The 17,295-nt window shown below is 45.3% G+C and overlaps 2 protein-coding genes across 3 annotated transcripts in view; one reads left to right on the plus strand and one right to left on the minus strand.

The window, feature by feature from the left end:
* NHSL1 (NHS like 1) overlaps positions 1-7,735 on the plus strand; it is a 119,276-nt gene extending 111,541 nt beyond the window's left edge. The window contains exons 7-9 of the mRNA XM_015572058.1: positions 5-1,441; positions 1,943-2,075; positions 6,743-7,735. Coding sequence (XP_015427544.1) covers positions 5-1,441; positions 1,943-2,075; positions 6,743-7,439 — 2,267 coding nt within the window. The 3' untranslated portion in view covers positions 7,440-7,735. The remainder of the gene's footprint in view (positions 1-4; positions 1,442-1,942; positions 2,076-6,742) is intronic.
* Positions 7,736-13,518: 5,783 nt separating this feature from the next.
* Positions 13,519-17,295, minus strand: part of HEBP2 (heme binding protein 2) — a 6,133-nt gene continuing 2,356 nt past the window's right edge. The window contains exon 3 of one of the 2 annotated variants that reach the window (XM_015572076.1): positions 13,519-14,118. In XM_015572076.1, coding sequence (XP_015427562.1) covers positions 13,866-14,118 — 253 coding nt within the window. In that variant the 3' untranslated portion in view covers positions 13,519-13,865. The remainder of the gene's footprint in view (positions 14,119-17,295) is intronic. The other variant, XM_015572077.1, reaches the window with a different exon arrangement.

Below are 17,295 nucleotides of genomic sequence, written 5' to 3' on the forward strand. Positions count from 1 at the left end.
CCCCCCCTGCCCGGCGGCTCCGTCAAACCAAAGACCACGTCGCCCGAGAAGGCCCACCGAGTCACCTCCCCATCCAGCGGGTATTCCAGCCAGTCCAACACGCCCACCGCGCTCACCCCCGTGCCTGTGTTTTTAAAGTCCATGTCGCCAGCCAATGGGAAGGGCAAGCCCAAGCCCAAGGTTCCGGAGAGGAAGTCCTCCCTGGTGTCTTCGCTCTCCATCTCCTCGTCGTCCACGTCCCTGTCCTCTAATACGTCCACGGAGGGAGGCGGGACGGTGAAGAGGCTGGACTCGGCGCCGGCCTCTCTGCCTGCTGCCCCTTCTCTTCCCTCTCCTTCCTCTCCATGTCCTGCGGACAAGTCTCCTTTCCTCCCTCCTCCGCCGCCTTCAGCAGACTCCCCCGAGGGCCCTCTGCCTCGGTCTCCCCTGTTCCCCCCTCCACCCCCAGAGGTTCTCTCTCCCTTCTGTTCTCCAGATGCAGGCTTTCCTCCTCCCGCCACCGCCCGGAGCCCCCTTCTGGGCTCACCTGCCCCGGTGCTACCCCCTCCACCGTCTTTACCCTCCTCGGTCCCTCCTCCTGCCCCGCCACTCGACCCCAAATTGATGAAAGATGCCAGGCCTTCATTCAAAAAATCTAGCCAGCCAACCTCCCCCCAGGAGGCCTGCAGACCCCCGGGGACCACAGAGGAGGGCGGCAGGCCTCCCCTGCCCCTGATCACCGCCGAGGCCCTGCAGACGGTGCAGCTCAGGCCGGTGAGAAGGAACTCAGGAACCCAGGGAGCACCGCTATCTGAACCAGCATCTCAGGAAAAACGAACTCCGCCGGTGCCCCAGTATCATTTAAAGCCATCTGCCTTGCTGAAATCCCGAAATAGCATAAATGAAATGGAGAGTGAAAGCCAGCCTGCCTCCGTGACAAGCCCGCTTCCGACTCCTGCCAAGATCATGAGTCAGGGTCACCGGGACGGTGCAGCCGAGCGTGGCCGCCGGAGCCGCAGCCCGGGCAGTGCCGGGGAGGCAGAGGCCGGGCCGGTCCCCGGGGCCGCCCCGCTCCAGAGGGCACCCGGACCTTCGCCCAGCAAGAAGCCACCCCCCATTTCGAAGAAGCCCAAACTGTTCCTGGTGGTGCCACCTCCGCAGAGAGATTGCACAGTGGAGCCAGCAGAGAACGTGAGTGGAGCGGCGCCCAGCCCCACGAGGGGAGAGGCCAACGAGACTGGTGCAGCCCCGGCTGGTTCTGATGAGACCGACTCCTCCGGCAGCTCGGTTCTTGAGGGAGGAGCTGCAGGACCCACGTCCCCAGGCAGAAGGGAAGCCAATGCCTCCATGGTGCAGCCCAGTGCCTCGCCAGCCCCCAGGCAGGAGGAGCCAGGCACCGAGAACAGCGTGGACCACGGGGGCCATGAGGAGGAGAGCTGCCCGGCTCTGCAGGACCCAGGGCGTGAGTCTGGTTTTCTCTCTTGTTCCTCTCCGGCCATGTGCAGCCGAGGCAGGCAGGGCTGGTGCGTGTGCACGTTAGAGCCAGCAGTCGGTTTCCTGTGCTGCCTCACACTTAGGTTAATAGCTTGGCATTGTGTGAAATGTTAAAAAAAAAAATCTAGATCTAAGGGTAGAGCTTACAGAAGGACAGAGAACAGAGGGGTGGAGGGGGTGGTGGTCTGCAGCAGGCTGGGTATTAAATAGCACTGAGCATTCTCCCTTCTGGAGAGCCACAAAGTAATGTTACAACACGATTTAAGAGCTTCATTGGGAGATCTAGACTTGAACACAAAAGAAAGAGCTTTGGCCAGCATGCCCCCGTATTTGTAAAATATCAAACCCCATTGCCTGTCCTGTGGTTCTCACGTTGTCAGGAATGACAGGGAAGCATACTGGGAGCTTGGCGAAAGACTGAAATTCAAGTCACTTGTGAATCTTGTGTTTGCTGCTTGCTTCTCCATAGCTCGGGTGCCGGAGTCCGGCGCGGCTGGCTCTTCCCCAGAGGTCTTTGACTTCCTTAAGGAAGAAGGGAGTGATGAGGTGATGACCCCCAGTAGACCCCGGACCACAGAAGACCTCTTCGCAGCTATTCACAGGTACCCAAAACTCCTCCTATTTCCTTCTCCTTTTTGAGTCCCCCTCTTCCAAATGGTTCCTCAATTTATATTCCTTTCTTGAGGTTTCTTCTGTCACCCAATTAGGTTTCATTAACTGGATTATTTTCATTAACTTGATTTATTTTCAGGTGTTTCTATGTTTTTATTTCCTCGGACTCCGGTTTCTGTTTTACTGTGTTCCACTAATTTTTATGATGACATAGGGACCAGAGGCTCAGTGTGATGCCTCTGGTCAGCGCTGCTCTTGCTGGCCAGGAGTGCACTGTGTCAGTCATATGACAGGGTATGTAGGAGCTGGATTAGAGCAGCCCTGGTCCAGTCCAGGGGAGGAAGGCTGTGTTCTGTGGACGTGAGATGCACAGACTAGCGCTACAGGACAGGAACTTCCTAATGGCGCAGCATTGTTGTTGTTTATTTTACAGAAAAACCAGGAATTTGTAGTGCAATTTCTTCGGCTGCTTACATGTTTCAATAAGAGAGTACATCTTTTTTAAGCAGGAGCAAAAGGAATTAAATCTACTTGCTTTACTGTATGCTGCTGGTGCCACCTACTGGCCTCAGAGATTACTGGGTTTGAAAAAATAAAGAATAAACATTTTTAAAAGAACTGCCTGTACTATTATACTTTTCAGATGTGGTCACCTTGAGTGAATAGAACTTAACACTAAAGTTTTACTTACTGCCTCATTTTTCTGGTTGTGAACAGCCAAGTGCTCTCACAACAGTGACATTGTAAAAACTATTAAGATTGTATCTGTGCAAGTACTTTCTATAAAACCTTTGCTTCTTCCTAAACTTCTCCACCGCAGTATTTTCAGATCACTCTTACACGTGCCCTTATCCTTCCAAAATCTTGTATTGCCCTGAATCAAGGTTCCTTTTTTCCCTCCGGAAACAAAAAATCCTGATGTGGGACTAACCTTGTGTATGACCATTTTCCCGATTCTTGGAATATAACAAAAACTATTGCATGCGATGAAAAGCATTGGGCTGTCCCTACCTGAAATTCCTCATGCAACACATAAACACCTAATTTGGGAGAGAGAAAAAACAAGCTGGCAAATTAAGGTGTTTGTGAAGAATTATATTTTTTACCTCTTGGCTCTAGTATTAGTATAATATCCCAAAAGACCCCCCAGACTGTTCCTTTAACATTCTGTTCCACAGACTGTTCCTTGTCTGACTGTTCTCTTTGATATCATTAGGAATAAAAAGGTAGTTACCAAATTATTTCTTGAAACAGCGAAACGAACAATGATGCAATCTTTGAAATCAACTTTAATGGCATGTCTAGAGGCTTACACAGCTGTTTCTAAGACTAACCATGCTAGATACATAATAAGCACTCAATAAATATTTTCTGAATTAAATGAAACCAATTGGTATTTAACTGTTTGGAAGTTGTTCCAAGACTCGACGGCTTTCATTTAGTATGGAATGCACTGGGTTGCTAACTGTGCAGGCGTATGTATTTATAACAGCAGTCCGCAAGGAAGATGTGTTGCTTGGCCACTCTGTGTACTAAATACTTGGTCTCAGTGAGAACCCAACTGTTGTGGGCCCAAATTACAGCATGCTTTTCCTAAAAATATGCCAAAGATCTTCTCTATATTTTATTTTAGCAACCTTCTTGAGGCCCTGAAAAATTTGAGGTTTCTCTTACTAGAGAATTATATCTAGAGCGTAATTATAATTATGTCTACAGCAGATGTAGGAATTGGCCTGTCTGAATTATCCTGTGTGTGCATGGAAGCCGTAAAGGCCACGTAGAATAGGATTGTAAAGAGAAAGCCAAGGACATGTGCTGGTTTTTATTTTAGCACAGACAGTATATTAGCAGACATAATCCAAATCCACCTAAAGTTTGTGATTTTTAGGGCTTTATTTTATATCCCCTTCAGTACCTAAGCTAATAGTTCAAAGTAAAGAATATCTAAATTGAAACACAGCTTTCAAGTTTCAGAATGCAAATAAATTCCCTTCAGATTGGAAGCCAGATGGAACATGTAGCACACCAGTTGAGGTGTGAAATTTTTATATTCATTGAAGTAATTAGTTTTCAAGCCAGAGTTAACTGTTTAAGCACCTTTTACAGCCATCTTCTTTAAAAATACACACACAATATAAAAGAGAATTCAAATGTTTAGACTTAATTCTCATTTTAGAGGACAGCTGTTCTTGAAAAACAGCACTACTTTTTATAAATTTACATCCCTTCTCTTAATTCTGAATCTGCAGTTAAAGGCCATAGTTTTAATCAAGGATAGCTGTGGGTTGTTGTGTGGCGTTCGGCACATCCTCTTTGTTGAAAAACCAAACAAAAAAATGACATCACAAACCAGTACCTGCAAAAATGGGATGGGCAAAGCTGCTTTTGGAGGGGCAACCTGTAGAAATTGTGAAGCCATGTGCTATAAATGGAAAAATACCGCATCAGGTCCCAGTTCTTGTAATTCAGCCGTGTGACTTCACTCTTTAGACCTCAGGCACCTTCTTTGGTCAGACCAAACCATCTGAAGTCCTTTCCAGCTCTACAATTCAAAGATGTTAGTATTTCTATGGTTTCTGTCCATCGCTCATTAATTTACTCTAGAACAGCGGTTCTCAACCTGTGGGTCGCGACCCCTTTGGGGGTCGAACGACCCTTTCACAGGGGTCGCCTAAGACCATTGGAAAACACATATATAATTACATACTGTTTTTTTGAGTAATCACTATGCTTTAATTATGTTCAATTTGTAACAATGAACTTGGGGGTCACCACAACATGAGGAACTGTATGAAAGGGCCGCGGCATGAGGAAGGCTGAGAACCACTGGTCTAGGGCATTGCTTTTATTGACAGCTGAGCAGGACCATTGGACCTAGATACCATAGGCAGGCTCTGCATTCCCAAAGGGGCTGGTGCCACATCAGGTCTGGCCACCTTTCAGCCTCTGAATTGCGTCCTCACTACTTCCTGTTTTCCACTTTGGTGGCTCCTTTTTGGCCAGAAGCAGGGAGAGGACCCTGGGAGCATCAAACCCAGGACAGCCATCATGGCCCACCCTCCCCCATGCCTTGCTGTGCAGGTCACATGAAAACAGCACTGAAGTCTGACCTAGAGGCAGGAAGGGAAATTAGATTTTCTAAGTGACACTCAAAGGTTTATTAAGCACCTTCTCTGTGCCTGACATTTTATGGCTGATATTGCATCCATCTTGATCGCTGAATTATGTGCTATCTGCTGTTATTCCCCTTTTCCATATAGGAAACAGGACCAGAAATTTTAAGTTGCCCAAGGTAACTGAACAAGGTCGCTTTAAGCACTGGGAGTGCACCCAGGTCCATGTGACTCCACAGATTCTTTATCTCGTGGAATCCTCACAAACCTGTGAGGCTGATATCATCATCCCCATTTTACAAGTATGAACACCGAGGTGCGGTATAGATGAGTAATGGCCCAAGGTCACACAGCTAGAAGTTGGTAGTGCTCAGTTTCGACCCTTGATCTGTGTGTACAGATAGCATCCTCTCAACCTTTCCCTGCTGCATATTCTAGAATTTTATAGCAGAAAAATAAATATTCCTGCATCTTTATTCACTAGATGTACCACGTTTCCTTAAAGCAAGTCCACCTGTACTTGGCTAACGGATTCCTGGCACACTGAATTGTTGTTATGAAAAGACCGGCAAGGGGCCACTTGGCTCATCTGCTTTATTATCTCTGACTCACTCTCAGCAGAAAACACATGGAACAGGGAGGTTCTTAGCGACTGAGGACAAGAAATACCTGCAGGAAACATTTCACTCTCCCTGAAGGCCCCTCCTCTCTCATGCTCTCTCCACAGCCCCACATTTTCCTGATCAGCTAGAAGTTCTCTGACATGAGTCACAAAACAGGACATGGCGTGGGAGGTTCGCTGTTGTTTTCTGGACCATTGGACTTATAGGAGTTGACACATGGCCCAGTAAGAGCCAAGGAAGACTGGTTTTATGTCAAACTCTTGTCGAATTGTTCTAGAACCTGGGTGGGGGCCCTTCTCAGTAGAGGGGTAGGGTATTCTGGAAATTGGCTGTTAGGCCTTTTCATTGCCAGCACCATGAAATCCAGTCAGGCTCAGTCCAATGTAGGAGAATTAAATTAGAAATGACAGTTATTAAAAACTTTAGCCGAAACCGGTTTGGCTCAGTGGCTAGAGCATCAGCCTGCGGACTGAAAGGTCCCAGGTTCGATTCCGGTCAAGGGCATGTACCTTGGTTGCGGGCACATCCCCAGTAGGGGGTGTGCAGGAGGCAGCTGATCGATGTTTCTCACTCATTGATGTTTCTAACTCTCTATCTCTCTCTCCCTTCTCTCTGTAAAAAATCAATAAAGTAAATATTTTTTAAAAAACTTTAGTAATGGTCCTATCCAGTTATTATGTCTGAGATTTGTTTCAGAATAATCCAGTGAGGGTGGAGTTTAAAGAAGAGAGGCCATCAGTTAATAATGATAGCTGGGTCATGGGCACACATGGTAAACACAATGAACTATTCTTGTGCATGGGTGTGTGGAGGTTTACATAGATGGTGACCTGAATGTGCAGTAAGATGAGCATGGTGGTTGTGGCTGACATCCAGTGGCCCATTTGGAATTAACTTTATCTTAATGTTATTAAATCTCAGATCCAAGAGGAAAGTCCTTGGCCGTAAAGATTCAGAGGACGACCACACCAGAAACCATTCTCCCTCCCCGCCAGTGACGCCCACCGGTGCTGCCCCCAGCCTGGCCTCCCCAAAGCAGGTGGGATCGATCCAGAGAAGTGTCCGCAAGAGCAGCACCAGCAGTGACAACTTCAAAGCTCTGCTGCTGAAAAAGGGGAGTCGGTCAGACACCAGTGCCCGCATGTCCGCCGCCGAGATGCTCAAGAACACAGACCCTAGGTTCCAGAGGTCAAGGTCGGAGCCCGCGCCAGACGCTCCCGACAGCCCGTCCAGCTGTTCCCCGAGCAAGAACAGAAGGGCCCAGGAGGAGTGGGCCAGGAACGAAGGCTTGATGCCTCGGAGTCTGTCCTTTTCCGGCCCCAGGTACGGCCGCAGTCGAACCCCACCTTCCGCAGCCAGCAGCAGGTACAGCCTGCGGAACCGGATCCAGAGCAGCCCCATGACCGTCATCTCGGAAGGCGAAGGGGAGGCCACGGAGCCCGTGGACACCAGGGCTCGCCGTGTCCTGGGCGCTGCAAGGGGCTGTTCCCTGGACGGACTGGTCGGGGATGACATGGATAGGGGCAGCCTGCCATGTGGCCCCACAGATGGGACAACCAGTGCCCAGGGCAGGGGCCCGTCGGAACAGTGCGGGGGTCCTCTGAGGGAAGCAAGTTAGGGGCAAGGATGGGATCTCCCAGGTGACGTGCGGGAGATGCACAACCCATCGCTCTAGGGAGCCTGAGGAACCCTTCCCTGTCTGCCCAGGGATCCCGCCCTGGTGTGTGCTGTGGACCCGGGCACTGCCATGCCGGCAGTGGATGCGGGTCACTTGGACTCACTTGGCACTCGCCCTGTGGCTTAAAAGCAAGTAGAAGCTTAACTTCTGAAAGTGCTTCCTGGGGAAGATCTTTTTTTTGTTGTTGTTAAACGTTGGGTGTGTGTGAATAGGTGTGTATGTGTGCATTTTGAGCACTTTTTATGTTTAAGAAAATACACAGACACACAGCATGTACAGATATATGAGGAGAAAAAGACACAGGTAGAGTAGTGGAAGCTTCTGGACTAGGTGGCGACGCTTTGAAAGTATGTGTGGAAATGAGTGCGTTCCAGAAGGGAGAGGACCATGGCTTCGAGGACGAGGTGGTAGATTTGCTGGTTCTGAGTGCACAGAACGCATGGGTATACGCACAGGTGTGCTTTCGTGGTTAACCCGGAAGGTGGGGAAAGGGCTAAGTGACTAATGGGTTCAGGTACTTTTTTTCTGGGGGAAAAAAGGCTTTGTTTCTTTTTTGTAAAAATGACCAACATGTGGAAGGGACACGCTGTAGTCGGAGCCTGCTGCCGTGCAGCCACAGACACAACTCTCAGCCCGATTGTTAGAAACGTGGGTAATTTCCTCCTTTATAGCGGGGACCTTCGAGAACTGAAATGAGGGTGTGCACATGCAGAGAGAGAGAGAGAAGGCAGAGGAGCGAGTGATACACTGCTGCAATTTGTTTCCTGCTTATGAAATAAACTTATTTTTCAGAATGAAATTTGAAAACTTGCACTACAGAACTGTGGGTGGAGCTTTTCCTTGTACAACTGTTTTTACCAGAGTTTAAACGTCCATTTGGCAATTTCTTATCACTTGAAACGTCAACATTTGCTAACTTTTGGATATCCTTTTGGTTACACCAAAGAAAAAGTTATGGCTATTTTTCCTTGAACTGCCTGCAGTATCATATCCTCACTGAGAAAGGTTTATCGAAATCTATTATATATTATCTTACTTTGATGAAAATGCTGAATAGCTCTTGTTAGTCTAATAAACTGATAAAAATTGGTAGGGCTTGGCAATGAATTAGCCCTGGGAAATGAGTTTTTAGATTAAAAAGATTTTTTTTGCATCACGTGGTTTGTGTGTGTTTATATTTTTTATAAATAATTGAGTTAGGTAATTACCTTCCAATCTTCTTCAGTTAGAATGTTAACACTTTTAGACATGGGAAAACGTGTGTAAAGTATTTATTTTTATGTCATGTTCTTGTGACCCCTCCCCCCCACACCGTCCTGACTGCCATGTACTTGATTTGTTGGTGAAATAAAATCGGAGTCTTGTCTTCTTCATTAGAGGGACCTAAGGTGGCAACGCTGAGATGCGTGGATTACATACAAGACAGCTGCCTAATGTCATCTTCCCTGATGTGAAAATACCATCTCAAAGTTGGACCGCACAGGCCAAATCATCGTAATGTTCAGATACCCACTTTAGACACATCTTTGAGACAAAAACAAACAAACAAGAAAACCAACCCTAAAGAATTAAGGCTCCTTCCATTCTCTGAAAAAAACAAAAAACACTTTGTTTCACACAACAGAAATCAAGACCCGTCATTTGGCCAAAAGCAAAGGATTTTTTTACCTGTTGGAGCAACTGTCTACTACATGGGGAACAAGGACTTTTTTTCTTCTTAATTTTAGAAAAGTAGTGTTGGCTTTTGGATATGAAATCTCATAGGTACCTAGAAAAGATTAGAATGTACATGGCTATCAAGAACTTTAACTTAATATACAAATCAAATATGTTGAGGATAAGATAAGCAACATCAACACTAATTATAAAACTATTTTTTAAAAACCCCATTTTTAGCCCTAACCGGTTTGGCTCAATGGATAGTGTTGGCCTGTGGACTGAAAGGTCCCAGGTTCGATTCTGGTCAAGGGCATGTACCTTGGTTGCTGGTACATCCCCGTGGGAGGTGTGCAGGAGGCAGCTGATCAATGTTTCTAACTCTATCCCTCTCCCTCTCTGTAAAAAATAAAATATATATTTTTTAAAACCCTTTTTTAAAGGAAAATATATTAGGTTTTTTAATTTGCTTTGAATAAAACAATTGCAAAGGAAATATTTGAACATTATTTCTTTTTGTGAGTACATGGGTTTTTGAGCAATGTGCAGAGCTGTTGAGTGCTTTGCTGGATGCAAACAGAAGAGCAGTGAAGACCAGACGGTGCCCGTGGGAGGTGGGACCCAACAGAGAGGAGTTAGAACATCCCAGACTCTGGATTGTGCCACCTCAAATATGTTGGCACATCCAGACAAACAACTCTAAACGATGTCCCAGGGACTTTTGAATAAAATACGAATAATGTATTGACTAATAGTACAGATGATGTGATGTGGAGAGATGCAAGAATGGCGTCCAGGCATGGATGACATACGGGGAAACAAGAATCTAGATTCCTGCCTGAACCATAGGGCATCTTTAGTTTTACTGCTGTATTCCTCAGGGCCAGCTACAGTTAACGGACCAGGTCATACTAAAAACTCAATGAGGGTAGACTTGACCCTTCGTTCTACCCTGAGACCTTAAGTGCCAGATCGTCATAGACAGAAGCCCCAGGCCTAAATGATTTCCACTGTAGTTTTTCTAAAAGTTGGGAGAGAAAGAAATACCTACTTGGATTGTCTGTTGGAAGCAGCCTCAACTTTGGTCTGATTTCTGCCCTCCTGTTTCTGAAGAATATTGATTGAAACCATTGCTTCTCATGTGTGGATGAGTCTGTGTGTTTGTGGAGAATCACAATGATAAGAAAGAAAGGTCATGTATCTGTATCTCTATCGTACTCCCCACCCACCACCACACCCAGCTCTGGTGGCCTCCTGGGAGGACTAGTGAAGCTGGAGATTGGCTTTATTGGGTCTGTTTTAATGTGTTTTCTGCCCATTAGGTGAATATGAGTAATTATGTGTATTGCTGAGATTCTGTCATGAGATGAACAAGGTAGGATACTTTACTTTGGCAGCTATTAGGATATTGTTGGGGGAGGAGGGAAGGGAGTTTTGGATAAAGCATGGACCTGCTTTTTGAGGTCTCTTTTTTCTGTAATAAGCTGTTCAGTTACTATAATCTAGTTTCTTTCAGTGAGTTGCTTTAAACTACCTTCCACACAGGCCCACCTTTAGTTACAGAACAAAGACTAGAGCACATCTGTAGTGCATGTTCAGCAATGAAGGGAAAAAAAAGCCCTTTATTAAATACATCTCATGTCCTAGATGAGGATGAGGAAGTTCTAAGATAGAAAAATGTGGATGAGATCTCATTAAGGAACTTCAAAGCTAGTGAAGAGAGGCATCAACAATGGGCTATTCTGTAAAACAGATCAGTGTGGGAGCAGAGGAAGGGGAAGAACATTCAGGGCAAATCCTGCTGGGACCCCGGCTGGCATGTGTTTCCTTTACAAACAGAACACCTGGAATTGGTTCAGGCTGGCAATGCACCCGGCTGGCATACCAGACCCCTCGCCCCACTGTTGCCTGGGAAGTTGCTTTCCACATGGAGGTGCCATCCCTCTTGTGGCTTCCTCGCCCCTCTTCTCCCTGGAGCGGATGGGAAGCTGGAGGAGGAACAGTGCTCTTGCAAGCTGAAGCACCAATAAGGATGGAGCCACAGGGTGTGGAAGGCAGAGGAGCCTGGTCCAGTGAGAACACCTTGGGCTGTCCACCTCCAGGCTCACTGGGTAAGTATTTTTCACTGACTTTGCAGGTGAGAGAGATGGTTCTCAGAGGAAGATGTCATGGCATTGGCTGTGGTGAACCTGAGCTAAGACTTCAGATGAGGAGGATCTCACCCAGCATAGGGAGTTGGCAGAAGAAAGTCATTCCAGACTGAAGAAATAACCTGAGCAAGGACACAGAGGCAAAGTGTTTAGAGGAAGCCGTGTAGCTAAAAGAAGTCTCTAGTAAAATAGAGTGGGACTTGATACTACAATGGTCACCTGGAGTAAGACTGTAGAGGGCCTGGGATATCATTTTAAAAAATTAGGATTTGTTTTGTAGTGCTGGGGAATAACAAAGGTTTTTAAGAAGAGGAATGATGTAACTTGGCTTGGTTCGTAGCCTTGTTTACAAGCTACACATTCCACTGGTGGGCTGTGGTCAGAGTGATTAGAGTGTGTGGAAAGGGAGAGCCTGATGAGGAAAGGAAAGGGGCTAATCGGTGGAGCACGAATTAGCCCAACAGCAAAGGTAGAAGGTTTAGCTTAAGTAAAAGTCCAGACATGAATTTCCTACAGATATGAGAATAAACATCTCAAAAGAGAAGTTGACATAAGGGATACCTTGTAATCATGCCACCTACATCATTACAATAACTGACTCACTGCCATGAAAATTACTCTCGGATTGATCAGTGCTGGAAAATGTTTTGGTTTATGCATTATGGGAGAGGAAGGGAAAATGGGATACCTGGACTTTAGTATGAAATTGATTTTTTATTGAACATGTTTCAGATTCCAAAAATATCTGAGTGACCAGGAATATGCTTATGTAAAGTGGGATTTATTGCATAAGAGATGCCTATTTTATATAGGACTGTAGGGGAAGTGTTAGAAATAGTTACCTCTTACCAATAGAGGCTGGTATTGTGGACATTCGTCAGGAGGGCTAGAAGGTAGTCTCTAGTTGGGGATGATAAATGAATTAAAAAAATTTTTATGTCTTCTTGGCAAGCATAAACATGCAAAGAATCAGTCAATGTAAACAGATACCTTTGGAAAATAATTGCCTGGGATTTTAAAATTTATACCCATAATAATTCCAGAACCAGAAATCTAGCTAGTTTTCTATCAAAAATTACAGTCTAAAAGGTATGTCTGAAGTTATCATCACAATGATTATGCATGTAATATGCAAGAACACCTCCAGACGGCCCTAGCCCGCTCTTGCCCGCTACCTGCCAGTGGGGCATAGCGGTTAACAGCATGGACGGAGGAGTCAGCTGCCTAGGCTCCCATCAGCCTCCGTCCTTAGTTTCCTCTGAGGCATGTGACCTACCATCTGTGCCTCAGTGTCCTCGTCTGTAAAACAGATGCTGCCACGTGGCACACAGCACTGAATCTGGTAATTCAGGTAAAGCACTTGGGATGATACACCTAGAAGACAATCCGTAGCTAACTGTAGGTACGTTAGTCGATTGTATGCAGATTAGGGACATCAATTTTAAGGGATAGTATATGATGTTGGTGTTGAAGGGACCTTAAGCAACCTCTGGCCCCACCCTCCCAACCATTGGATACTCAGATCTCCTATGTAAATGATCATGTGGTCCCCACTTAAACCACCCAGTGCTGGGAAATGGAACAAGTGTCATTCGTGGGCAGCTCTAATTATTGGAAGTTACTGAGGTCCAACTTGCAACCGTCAACCCCCCAGGATCCCACAGCAAAGCTAATGCCCTTCCCCACAACAGGCTTCTAGGCACCTGAATGTGACATCTTCCCAGGACAAGCAGTTTCCAACACAGGTGATAATGTCAACCTCCTTGATTTTGGGGCATCCCAGTCTTTTATTAGTCATTTTTACAGGACCTCCAGAAAGACTACACGAAATCATTTAAAAATTGAAGTGAATTTTAAAATTACACGTTTGTATACATTTGTTCAGGAAAAACATACCTTTACTGAATATCAAAATTAGATAGGAAGTCCCTAATCTTATAAATTTAATCTTTGCCACAAAATATTATCAAAACTTTTGGGTACTCTGTGAGTTTGGGCAGATGGGGAGGAGGAATCAACAGAATGTAACAGCGGCTGCAAATGACAGTTCAATTCTTTGTGTCCAACCCTAACTTCACCTCTCTAAGCTGGACAGTCCAGTAGTGCCACACAAGGTAAATCTTTAACGTTTGTATTGCTACTGTCTGGAGGGATAGCATCCAATTGACACGGATCCAGTAGAAAAAAGCAACATCATTACGATACAGAGAAGATTTATTGCTACTGTCTGGAGGGGATAACATCCAATTGACATGGATCCAGTAGAAAAAAGCAACATGGTTATGATACAGAGAAGAAGGGGAAGTAACATGATATTTCCCTGGAGCCTCATAGAACTAAAGACCACCAGGACTATGACCATTTCCATGTTCATAGAATGTTGTCCCCTATTATCTGTGTATCTTGATAAAGCTTCAAGCATTAAAAAGGCACATTGGAAGTAGGCTCAAGTCATATGTGTATTCTCAAGGAGAAGATACTAGACACACATTTTACTTCTGGGTGTGTTAATGTCTATATTAGAGTTCAGCCCCTGGCGATGCTACTTCTTTTCATTTTCTCATTCATTTTCTTTGGAGGGTTCATTTTTCTGAATCAGCCACACTTCATTATTTCTATTAAGCAAATTAAAAGGACTGTTGTAGCCTGCAGTGTAGTAAACCTTTTCATCGAAAACTTTTCCTTCTTCCCTCAAAACGCTTGCTAATGTCAAAAGTTGTTCTTGATTCTTTTGGGCGCTAGAGAATCCATCGAAAGACCTACAAAGGAGAACGTAGATAACCGTGAATGGTTTTAGTACCGGCGCTGTCAGTCTGAAAAGAAAAGCAGGAGCTGATACAATGAAGTTGGATAAAGCCGAGTTTCAAAGCTCCACCTGCTTAGCCCCTGAACCCAGCATTCCCTTCCTCTAGTTCCCGGTCTCAGTGTCACCTCCGCACACACAGGAAGGAGAACCAGGAGCAGGGATCCGGCCCATCTGCTGGCAGGTAGATACAGAATTCACACTTCCCGTCCTCTAACTCTGCTTCTCAAACTTCAACGTGCACACGAATCTTGCTAACATGCAGATTCAGGAGGTCTGGGAGGGGGTCTGAGAGTCTGTACGGTTTCTAACTGGCTCCCATGCTGCTGCCGCTGCTGCTGGCCAGAGGGCCACACTGAAAGCCACTCAGAAGCCTCCCTTCCAGACTTGACATTTTCTCTAGAACATTTTGCCTTTCTTCCTCTCCTTGGGCAAAGGACAGGCACTAACTGATGGATGAATGTAGTTTTGACCCTATTGACTTACAGTCTGAAGCAAGAGACAAACATTTTGGTAACTCCCTCTCTATAGCTTGGGAAGAGATTTAACAGAGACAGGACCAAAGTGTGTAGGGACACTGAGTACATGATTAAATCAAGATCAGGGCTGTGAACTGAGTTGGGTCTGGAATGTAGAGTGTTTCGCTGGGCAGAGAAAGGGGAGGGATACGAAAAAGAACAGAAGTCGCAAACTGCAAAGTGTTTTCACAGTGAGGCACAGCGTGGGCTCAGGAAGGTGTGGCTCAGCCGGAAGGAAAAACCTCGTAGATCATCATCCTAAGACCTTTGGAGATTATTCTTAGAAGGATGTTTGAGCAGAAAAGTAACTTTGTCAGATCTGAGTGAGATACATGGGAGGTTTGGGGATGGAAAAGAACAGACAGCCAAAATATTAAATGAAAAAGAAAAGCAGGAGCTGGGAAAGTGAGGAAAAAGCTCTGGCCAGTGTGGCTCAGTTGGTTGGGCGTCATCCTGTGCACTGAGAGATGGCCTGTTCAATTCCAGGTCAGGGCACATACGTGGGTTTTGGGCTCAGTCCCCAGTAAGGGGATGGGTGGGGGTGGGGGGGTGCACGAGGCAGTCAACCAACTGTTTCTCTCTCTCTCCCTCTCACTTTCTCTTTCTCTAAAATCAATAAAAACATTTTTTTAGAAGATTTTTTTAAGTGGGGAAAAAGAATAAAATTTAAAGCATAGATTTTAAAGTAAAGAAGCAAAAATATCCTGAGATTAAATCCTGACAGGACACAGACTTAGCTGAGTTGCTGACATGTAAACATGATGAATTTGATTTTGAAGGTTAAGAATAGGAAACACAGGGAACCAAATATGTTCCTAATACGCCTTCTTTAGCGTAAGTTTTATTATCAGTGTGCCAATGGAAAGGATCAGTCCTACCCTTCTTCAGATAAGATGTAAGCTCTCAAGGGTACAAACCAAACATGTCTATTTTACTCAACAATGTCAGGCACCTAGAATCATTCCTGGTATGCAGTCTCGTTTCAATCCTTGTTGAATAAGTGTAGGAATCTATATGCACACCTGTATATAAAACATTGAAGATAAATTGATAAAACTGTTCTATATAATTTTCAGCATGTTGACTGATAATAATTCTGGATCATGTGTTAAGAAATATTTTGTCTTTTAAATTGTTATTTTCTTTAACAATAGCCAATTCTTGGTATGTTCTGCCTACAGGAAATTTGTTTTCAGGTCCTACTTCTTCGGTGAAATCAAATCTTAAAGCCCCTAATTAGAAGTCACCTTCTGTTCTGTGAATATATATTGTTCTACAATGATCTATCCATGCTCTATTCCGTACACAAACACACCAAGCCTCCCCCACACACCTGCCTTGCTTGGAGCTGAAGGATATGGACAGAGAAAGTTATCACAGCCTAGGTGCCATTCTAAGTCCTAGAGCAGTGGTTCTCAACCTGTGGGTCACGACCCCTTTGGTGGTCGATCGACCCTTTCACAGGGGTCGCCTAAGACCACCAGAAAACACATATATAATTACATACTGTTTTTGTGATTAATCACTATGCTTTAATTATGTTCAATTTGTAACAATGAAAATACATCCTGCATATCAGATATTTACATTACGATTCATAACAGTAGCAATATTATAGTTATGAAGTAGCAACAAAAATAATTTTATGGTTGGGGGTCACCACAACATGAGGAACTGTATTACAGGGTCGCAGCATTAGGAAGGTTGAGAACCACTGTCCTAGAGGATGACCTGGACTCCCCAAAAAGAGAAGAGGAAACTAGAATTAGTAGTCATGCCATGTTCTAAGTATTTTATGTACAGTCACTTGTTTAATCATGGCAACCCTATGAATTGGGTACGACCCCTTTGGCGGTACGAACTTTCCCATGTTCTAAGTATTTTATGTACAGTCACTTGTTTAATCATGGCAACCCTATGAATTAGGTAGGTGCTTTATGATTATACACAGCTTCCAAATGCAGAGATTTGGGCAAAGGAAGTCTAGGAACTTGGCTGATGTCATAGGTAAAGAGGTGTGGAAGAACACTGCCTGCTCAGGGAAGAGTGGAAACGTCAATGGAACACGAGTTGAGGAGACAGGGTCAGGACACATTACAAAAGGCGCTGTGTGCAATGTGAATGAACAACCCAAATTTCACCCTAAAGCAGCGGTTCTCAACCTGTGGGTCACGACCCCTTTGGCGGTCGAACGACCCTTTCACAGGGGTCGTTCTAAGACCATCCCACATATCAGATATTTACATTATGATTCATAACAGTAGCAACATTACAGCTATGAAGTAGCAATGAAAATAATTTTATGGTTGGGTCACAACATGAGGAACTGTACTTAAAGGGCCAGAAGGTTGAGAACCACTGCCCTAAAGCAAGAAGAAACCAACAAAGACTTTTGAATGGAGTAACAGGTTGGGGCTTTTGTTGCCATCATAAGAAAAGCACGAGTTCCAGTGGGGGGCAAGAAAGGAAGAGACCGGTGGGCAGAGAGAGGAGCTGGGAGGCTACTGAAGTGGAATAGTCAAGATCTGAGATCAGTAGGCATGGGAGCCTCTACCTTGTCAGGCACTGTGTTCAGCAAAGTATGACTTAGGTGTGGTCCCCGTAACCATGAGGATGGAGAGATGGGAGCAGAATCACGACCCTTTCTGAGGGGAGGGGCCAGGTCTGGA

The sequence above is a fragment of the Myotis davidii genome, unplaced genomic scaffold (assembly GCF_000327345.1).
Source record: "Myotis davidii unplaced genomic scaffold, ASM32734v1 scaffold266, whole genome shotgun sequence".
Lineage (NCBI taxonomy): Eukaryota > Metazoa > Chordata > Mammalia > Chiroptera > Vespertilionidae > Myotis > Myotis davidii.